Here is a 10,071-nt window from a genome sequence, read left to right on the forward strand (position 1 = left end):
CGTAAGGTCGCGGGTGAGCAAGGAAATCCTTTTAGTTCATTGTTTTATATGTATTTTAGTATGTATATAAGGTATGTTTATCCGTTGCCTAGTAGCTGTAGCGTAAGCTTGTACGCTTTGCTTAGTTTGGGACTAGGTCAATTGGTGTCAATATTATTTTATTTCTCATTGACCCACCCGACTACTCGTTTGCCAGTTGTTCGATAAAATTTTTTTTTTGTTTGATTGGCAAAATAAAAAAAACACCTACCAATATTTTTTGATAATCTAACTGATGGATTGAATAGAATATTTTTTACCTTTTCCGCACAAAACTACATTATTGTATATTATATTACAGTCTCATAAAAACAAACTGACCGTTGAGTTAACAAAAGATTTGCATTTAAGATTTTGTATAGGGGAAAAGACATTAACGTATCGTGAACCAAACAAGCTTCTACCATTCAACTAACACCTTTTAGGATTAAAGGTATTTTACAAGGCGGTTATTAAAATTAAGGTTTACCTTCGTACAATACTCACACTGGCACTTTAAAGGTGCGATTACGAGTAAAGTACAGAATATTACGCTTAAAAGTTAAAACTTATTACGTACTTAAACTTAACGATCACGTTTTAACCTGAGATAGCTTCTTACCTCAAGAATGGTGACCGTGGTTACAATGTTGTATTTCAATCGATTTTCGACGATTTATTGACAGCCATCTAGTGAGGCCAATTTAAAAGTAGCTTTCATTTATGTGGCAATTAATGAAATAAATAAGATTATTCACGTCCTGTGTCACTTTGCTTTAATAAGGCCAAGAGTAACTGGTTGAGTGTGAAATACATACAAATTATTTAGTTAAGATAAAAGCCTTGTTAGCGGATATTAAGACACATTTTCTGTGTAATAAATTGTCAGTTTAAACTCGTTAAATGAATTTGGAAATTAGGGAAGTGATATTTAATAGTTAGTATTTTAACTGTCTAATACTGCGCGATACAAAAGATTGATTTCAAATGACGGAAAAAGGGAAAAAATCAATACTTACAAAAAATCATCATTATTATCTCAGTATGAACTAAACTAGGTCCATATCAATGAACTAAAAGAATTACTTTGCTCACCCGTGACCTTATGATAGCTAAGTTTATGCAAGATACGCGTGTTCATGCAGTTCCTACACCTCCACACAGTAAGAACACACACAAACCCATCTATCACCACCACCACAATACACTGACGCGTTTCGAACTCAACCAGAGCTCATCTTCAGAGCAACACAACCGTACACCATACTACCAGATGTTAATATCTGCTAACACCTGGTAGTACTGCATGAACACGCATATCTTGCACAAACTTAGCTACCATAAGGTCGCGGGTGAGCAAATAAATTCTTTTAGTTCGCTTCCAAGAAAGTATGATAGTACAGCAGTTTGCCTAGCGCTCGACTTTGCATACTGATAACACTTCATTTTGTTATGCACTTACGTTAACTACGCGTATGAAAATTTCAGACATGTATATTTTGCCTCATAATCGTAGAGCAACATCAAAATACAATTTAGATATTTCACTCAGACTTTGTTGATGCAAATCTATTGTTAGTCTGATATTCGTTAACAAATCATGTGCAGTTAGTTCGACCGCTGTTTTAACTCCCAGCTCAAATCAAAACACTCTTCCAAAAGTCCCGCTGAGTTTGATTTGTGGTCAACTGTGACGTCAATTGGCAGAAACAACAGACTCTTAAATCAGTAACGCTTGAACGAGAATTCCCAAAATTGTTAACTAAAATAAGAAGAACGTGATGCTATTGAAATTTGTATTCTTCAAAATGTGTTTGATGTTAGATTGTAAAGTTATACTCGTATTTCAAGCGTGACGGTGAACACGATTCGCTTCGCAGTTGCTCGTGAAAAGGCAATTAAAATTGTAAAACAAAAGTTATCGATAAGAAAAGAATTACATTATTTACAGTTCAGGAATTATGCGCATGTGAGGAACATAAAAATGTTACGATGTCTTTCTTATTTTAGCAAGAACCATTCACACTGTTCTTGATTTCGACTGTCCTCGTATTTTTGGGGCTATAATTTCCATTTGACACTACATAAATCGCAAGGCAGCGGAGGATGTCCACTAACGAGATGGATGGATGACCTGGTTAAAGTTGCGGGTTCACGGTGGATGCTGGCCGCTTCTACCCGAAGCAACTGGAAGTATATAGAGGCATATCCAACGGTGAAGGTTCTACAGTTGACATGATGATGATGACTACATAAATAAAGTTTCAGGAGACGTTGACGCCAGGTGATTTCAAGAAGTCATAGGGCTGTTCGGTAGGAAGGTATAAGTGGCGATTTACTCTATCGACAAGAGTATAACTCTTAAATAATTATGATGATGAAAAAACTACATAATTACTTCTTGCACGTTGGTTCATTAACTAAAGAAACGACTGATGCAGCCACATAATTGTTACTATTTCGTATCTTAATAGTTGTAATTTTGTAACACTGAGAGCTGGTTTGCTTCGAATGTAAATGGTTACAGCCAGAAACAACGCCAACAGCTGTTACTAAAATGCTGTATCTTTCTAGCTAGTAACTAGCTAGCTGTAACTGCCTAGAACAATCCCAAGCGTACTTACAAACCCACCAAAACAAATCCTCGATTCACGCAATTACGTAGAACAAACATTAATTTGCAACGCGTGAGCTGTTGCCTCGGGCCCGGTAAACCGACAATGGAGGGGTGGGTAATGTATCGGCACGTTAATTGCACACAATGCCTCCGCTATTCAGCGTCAAACCCCGACCCTGCTGCTGCGATCACGACTTGGTGCACCTGCATCGGTCGGCGTCTAAAGCGAGGTGGTAAGCAACTTGTGAGTAGATATTTGACCTCGGGGAAAGAACTGAAAAGTTTTAATAGTTGATTTTTTTCTCCAAATAAAAAAAAACACTTTTAAGTTCAAAGACAAAGAAACCTTCAAAACTTTTTACCTGTGATGTAAGTGAAACTAGAAACAATCGTTCAAAATCAAAAACTAACTTTAGTGATAATTATCTAAATTTTTTCCGTTCTATATTTTTAGAGGAAAGGTAAAAAATTCTTTATTTAATAAGGCGGTACGGTAAAACGTTATTTTAAATTGAAAAATATCCTGTTTTAAAAACATCTTAACAAAAATATATGTTAATAGGCAATAATGATAACAATAACGACAGTTTCCTTATATTTAGTTGTAAGAAAGCTGTAAAAGCTAAAATAGAGATTTTAAATACATAAGCAATCAGCAGTGAAAACTACAAGTAAAAAAAACCATCAAGAACAATACAAAAACCGAGATATAGTAAAATGTTTTGAGAAATACACTTAATTAATTGACCTATGGTAGCGCTTGAGACTGTTGAGACCAGTCTATGTCCATGGGGTGAACGTGAAGCAAATCCCGCCAGGTACATAGACGTTGGCGCATTCTTTAAAGCTTTAACAAGCAACTATTTACATTTCGTGCTAATCCCTACACAGCGCGTCATTATAAAGGAATCGATAAAACAACAGATAATCAATAGCTCTAATTGGTATCGAGTTGCTAAACACAATGTTAATTGCAATCTTTTACGATGCATCGAGCTTAAAACGGTTCATACACTTCGCACATTTTCAAGGTGAGCATACTTACTATACAGGTTGGCCCATTTATATCGGTCAGTATGGGAAAGTCTGAAACTATACGACATACGAAAATTTCTTCTTAGGAACCATGACATCGATTTTAATAACAAGAAAAACTGCATTCATGCATTTAAAAAAAAACCTCAGCTCGGGAATCGAACCCGGTTGTTTTGAAAAAAAAAACTTACATTTTCTATTTAGATATCGATTGTGTACGTCTTAAGAAGTAAATGTGTCCATGAAACATTATGTCTAAAATGAATAAAATGGATTGTTTTCACATACTTTAATTTATTTTAGTAGGTGTACAAACAACCATAGAGACAATTTTACATACCAGAATTTGTTGAATATTGTAACGGTGGACACTTCGAACACCTACTAAAATAAATTAAAGTATGTGAAAACAATGCATTTTATTCATTTTAGACATAATGTTTCATGGACACATTTACTTCTTAAGACATACACAATCGATATCTAAATAGAAATAGTGTAAGTTTTTTTTTTTTCAAAACAACCGGGTTCGATTCCCGAGCTGAGGTTTTTTTTTAAATGCATGAATGCAGTTTTTCTTGTTATTAAAATCGATGTCATGGTCCTAAGGAGAAATTTTCGTATGCCGTATAGTTTCAGACTTTCCCATACTGACCGATATAAATGGGCCACCCTGTATACACCTCACGATAGGGCCCCAAATCGTGTTCAAAAAAAGGTTAGTAATAGAAACTGTTATCGTGCGAATCTCATCGTTTAGGTATGATATTCAAACGCCAAACTTGACATTGAACCCCGGGTCAGATCTACGATTGCATTGTGCTGCAAGCAACTGAGCTCTATTAGCCGTTGCGAAATTTATATCAATGTTAATGGTAAATGTCAGTCTTAATCGAGTGTTTTCAGATGCATATGTGCTTAGTCAAGTATATCTTAAGGCCAAGTGGAAAATAATCAGCATTATCGACAGTAGTGGATCTGAAGTCGTAAAATGTAATTGGCTTCATTGATTTCATAATAGCTTTGGGGTTCATTTGGCTTCTATTAGAAAAGTTCTGCTGACACTGTTTGTAGTTTCTAATTAACAGTTATTCTATGACAGAATTGAAGAAAAACTACAAACAGTGTCAGCAGCACTGATGATTTAATTAGTAAATAGATTATTTATTCATACCTTCAACGTACTTTAAAGAAAAAAACGATTATTAATGGCAGATAGGATTATAGACGTCATAAAAGTTGAAACAGCTTGCAATTTAAAAAGTAATTATGTAAAATGTTTACCCTTTGAATACAAAATCAGTGGGGTCAGTGTACCCATCAGGAGAGTTTAGCTTAAACAAAATGGTGGTTGAAAAAAACGCAAATTATTACTTAACGTTAATACATCATGGGACCACGCCCCAGCCGCTTGGAGGCCCGGTCGTGACCCAGACAGTTCCTGTTAGACGAAATATGTATTCAGCGAGAAATTCTATGCGCAAAAATGTACTGTAGATACTTTATGTGCACACACCCACCTAATTGGCTAGCAAGATTGTTTTCAAACTGTAATTCCGTATAATAAATCGCTTCACACACATAGCTCAGAACGGGATACCTAAGTCGAAAAATTGCTCTTTTTGTAGGTCACGCAAAACAGTCGGCTTGGCAATTCCTGCACTTTGCATACTCTTAGTTATTTGCCAGGCAAAATGTCAAGGGGTTTAATACCATGATAAAGTCAAGTAAGAATGGGAAAGGGTTAATATAATCTGCGTATTTCTTAACTTACCTGTATAGATTTTGTACAGCGACTCCAGCAATCCTTGCATCATTTTGATGACTATTCTTTCACTTCACCAACAATAAGACACGTGTAATAGCTCAGTCAGCTATGGGGAACATGGCTGCGCATTTCACATCTCTAACTCTACAATGAGGTTAAATTATTCACACGGCTCAGTACAATTAAGCATAGTTATACGCGCGAATGATGACAACGTTTCATTCACGTATATTCACATGAAGCGAATACATTTGTTCCACCTGTCTGAGACCTGTCCTTGTTCCTTGTCCGCAACGCTGATCAATTTGGATAAGCCAAAGCGAAATGGAAATGTAAGTATGAAATTAAGATATGCCTTGGACATTACTGCAAGGCGAGGTGACTGACCTTCGGATAGACAGTACAGTGGCCAAATTGAAGTAACGGTATCGAATGCCGGATCGTTATCATCAATCAGATTTGCGTAACTATTTGTTAGCAATTACTGCGTACACTCGGACAGTGGCCCGTCTAAATGGGTCTGTAGAGCTTCTCGTACAGTTACAGATGTCAGAAAAAGAAAAAAACACTAGCAACCGCAAATGGAACTGAACACGTAGAAAGCTACAAAAGAATTAGGTCTACAAAACAAGACACAACTCCGCAGCACCGAAAAGGAAATGTTATGAAACACTGACATGGAATTAAAGGTATCATAAAGCACCATACATAATATACAAGGTCATTCGTTAACGTAACGCGTTTTTAAAACGCCCACGAGGACTCGTAAATACGGAACTGACCAAGACGAAGCTGGCGTGACGTACGGTAGAACAGGAATAATGGCCGCGTGTGGGCTTCATCCAAAAGGTTTTATCTTAATCTGAAATGATGCTCACAAGTATGCAATTAAGTATCCGTGCATATAGGGATTATAATAATATGGATTAAAATAATTTGGTTAACAAGTAAGGCATCAACGCGCACGTGGGGCAGTAGATAAATCATAACATTTACAATCTGTCAAATAAAAAAAATACAGCCCATATGCATAAGACACAGACCTGTTTCTCAGAATAGAGGGCTTGGCCAAGTGCCGATCGGGAACTTTGTACGCTATTGACTTGTTTCAAGTTATGCCCAGTTCTTTCCGAAAGCGCTGGTAGTTTAAAAAATGACGTGTAAAAGTGCCCATTGCCTATTTACTGAATAAATGATTTGAAATTTGAATTTTTTATATGAGAGTTATAAACAAATTGAAAATAAGACATTTTCTAAGCGATAAAACAAACATTTACCTATGCTGAGGACTTTTGTAACAGCAGCCTTTACGTCCCATCCAACAAAAGAACAAAAGTTTGAGCTCAATCATAATTTACAGTCGTTTATCTTCATCACTCGTATGACCTCATACGAGTAAGTGTTAGTTTTTAAGACATTGTATACGTACAGTGATTAATATAATATAACGTACGTATTTCAAAGAAGGCCAGAGGATAATTTGAATGCATACTATCATTAAGTCTTCTTGGCGAAACAAAAAAAAAAACAAATAAAGATGTAGCAATAAAAAACGTACGGGTTTTAAGAACAAATACCTACATAATTCAATGTCATTTTAAATCTTGTAGCGCGGCTGGAACACTCGATAAAAAACCACTTTCTTTTCAAAAGATATAATCAACATAATATGGCTTGCGGTATCGTAAGTGCTGCGGAGTCTGACATAAACAAGTAAATAAAGAAGTATGTGCCAAAGACAATGCGTCATTATTAAAACAAACAAAGGCAAAAGCATCGGCCTGTCGAAATTTGGCGTGAAGGAGTCGGAATATTAAAAAGAGACGTGCCAATACCGAAGTGTAGGTAAATGAAGACACTAATGAGACGTCTGCGAGAATGTACAGTAAAATTAGCCACACATGAAACCCGTTGCGAAATCAATGGAAAGAATAACGACGAACAAAAGCGCCATTGAAGCTTAGAAAATTTAAATGGAATGCCTCATTTATATTTTCCGTGCATATTTTACTCGCAAAATATTAGTAGGTACAAGTACCGACTTATATGAAGAAGTTGTCGTTCATCATGCGCGCTATTGTCTAGTGGAGAGCATAACTGACATACTTCAGCGTCTCGGTGTATTTGCGGACGTACTCCTCCCTTTCCTGAACAACTAACATACAAAATTAGACATTCAAATGCATAAAGTATATAAATCAGGAGACGTCACAAAATATTATTGAAGAATGTAAACAATACCAGTTAATGTGGAACTTAATGTGTTTGATGGCCCCATTCATTACTTTGAATGGGACTTCAAAGTATAAATCATTTGAGAAGAATTTTGCAGGCGTCACAAACGATAAGTCATATTTTTGTTAATTTAAAGTAACGCACCCGCTTATACTTAATCAGACGAGCGACAGTGTTAAGATCTCAATGACTCTTGACGTTAACAATTACTGTGAAGAGGTTTAAGTGATAAAATTGTGTTAAAACTGAGCGAAACTTTTAAGATGGTACACTTCCACTGGCACCCGGTTCCACTGGTAGATTTTTAGAATCACATAGCACTACCACCCGGCTAGATCACTCGCGGCGTAACGTTCAGTCGATCGCTAGATCCCGGGCGTCATATCGATCGCGAGCGATGTGGAAGCGCGCCCGCGCCGTCCGCGGTCTGCCGCACCGCGGCCGCCACTGAAACGTCCCGGGATTATTTATAAATTCAGAGACAGGGGGTCGTAGAATTTGCACGACGTCGTGGTATGCCAGCTAATGACTGCATCAGGTCGCGCCGGAAGCGGAGTTTAACGGCTTAAGTGTCAGGAAACCAGACTCGATGCTTGGGTAGACGCTTTATGTCTTCCAGGTTTGTATGTAGATGATTTTATACTGCGTATTGTATAATGTTGATTTTAAGTTATGATTACGAGAAAATACCACAATAAAACCTTGATTCCAATAGTCTGTCTGACGTATCATGATCACACTTATAATTACCTGGACATCATGCGCTGGAATGTTCTAGAATACGAAGAACTTTTGGCAGATTTTAATGAGAGTGCGTAGATTTTCGGCCGGCCCCATCCGTCGCCCACCTGAACAGGTGTTTCTGATGTTCATAATAGCTCTGGCCGGTCCACGGTTGACACCAAGTTCACATGTAGGCGAGTCCGACACCTAGTCATTAACGTTTCGAAATAAATTCAAAGCAAATCTGACCTTAAAGGTTTATGAATATTATGTTGTAACACGCCATGTTTTCCTTACACGTATTTCAAATTTAAACAAAGGCAAAAGCGATTATAGGCGATGTAAAATAACTACCACGTATGCTGACTAAAGTTGTTACAGGTTAATCTATATGTTTGAATTTTCTCAAAATTTTAATGATCGTGGTCAGTAAATGTATCGTTGCAAAATTTAAACGCGAAAGAAAAGAAAACCATGATCAACAGTCCGTAAAACACGATTTGAATATACCATTAGTTATCCCAGAATTTTCCAAAATCACAGCAACTAAAACGCCGTTAGCCTTGACCATATTTTTCAAATTGGCGCTTCACAAAAAATCCTCGAAAAAGTCAGTGTGACTTACAAACTGATGGACTACAAAAGACGACGTTTGGCAACAGCGTTTGCAATTCAGTTTCTTGACAAATAACATCTAAATTTAAAGCAATGAGTGTACGAGTTAGCTGTTCGAAACCGTTCAGAAATATTGTATTGAAGTACTTTTCAATATTATTGTATAAATAGTTGAAGGACGTTGCAGCCACTAATCTGTTGTATTTTGTATCTGTATAACTTTGAGTTATTAACTTTTCCAGTGCACGTTTGATATTATTCTGGTACAGTCAAGGAGTTTAATTCATTGGCCTCCATGGAACCATTTTACAGTAAACGTCATAGTGACATCGCATAAATTAACAAGGAAAGTCGTAATGGCTTTTCCTTTGAAAAGGTTCGATGGTGGCCCATGAATTAAAGCCTTTGACTGAACCTACAGTGTTTGTTTTTCAACTACTCTTACAACATTTTTCATGTGTTATGTAGTGTATGAAGCAAGAAAAGTATTGTTACAAAATGAAAGAATATCCTCCAATTGATACGCTCTTGATACGTAGAGAAAGAAGCGTGAAACGTCGCGGTTGTTATCTAATTAAGTACCTACGTCAGTTGTAGAATCAATTGTAATGTTTTTTGTAAAACAAATGAGGGAATAGTGATGGCAGCTCAGGAGTTACCGATAAAATAACAGTTTTGCTCTAGAGCGATCTTGAAAGCTAAAGATGTTTTAAAGGTTAGGTATGCTTTGGTCGCCGTTTTTACGCAGGTTATTGATTTGGGTTAGCGGTGTCTAAACTAAAGTGGCACTGAGCTGGCCATATTTGCCGCATGACGGGCGAGTTATGGGCCAAGATAACCACCCGCCCACCAACACGAGAAGATGACCTAACAGACCTAGACTGCGATGGCGGGATAAACTGGACCACTTCTTGAAGGGCTGACCCTTGTACTCGTATGCAGTGGAGAGAGAGAGAGAGCAGTGGAAGTATCGGGGACAGGGGACCCTTTCTCAGCTGTTGCACAGAATAGGCTAACAATAATATATTATTACAATAATAATTATAATTATTGTTGATTG

General features: G+C 37.0%; 1 protein-coding gene across 8 annotated transcripts in view; it reads right to left on the reverse strand.

Moving 5' to 3' along the window:
- LOC141428304 (rho GTPase-activating protein 23-like) overlaps nt 1-8,109 on the reverse strand; it is a 385,604-nt gene extending 377,495 nt beyond the window's left edge. For 6 of the 8 annotated variants that reach the window (XM_074088235.1, XM_074088234.1, XM_074088232.1 and 3 more), the window contains exons 1-2: nt 7,818-8,109; nt 5,445-5,582 (exon numbers count right to left, since the gene is read on the reverse strand). In XM_074088235.1, coding sequence (XP_073944336.1) covers nt 5,445-5,487 — 43 coding nt within the window. In that variant the 5' untranslated portion in view covers nt 5,488-5,582; nt 7,818-8,109. The other 2 variants (XM_074088230.1, XM_074088231.1) reach the window with 2 other exon arrangements.
- Nucleotides 8,110-10,071: the final 1,962 nt, after the last annotated feature.

The sequence above is a fragment of the Choristoneura fumiferana genome, chromosome 5 (genome assembly GCF_025370935.1).
Source record: "Choristoneura fumiferana chromosome 5, NRCan_CFum_1, whole genome shotgun sequence".
Taxonomy (NCBI): domain Eukaryota; kingdom Metazoa; phylum Arthropoda; class Insecta; order Lepidoptera; family Tortricidae; genus Choristoneura; species Choristoneura fumiferana.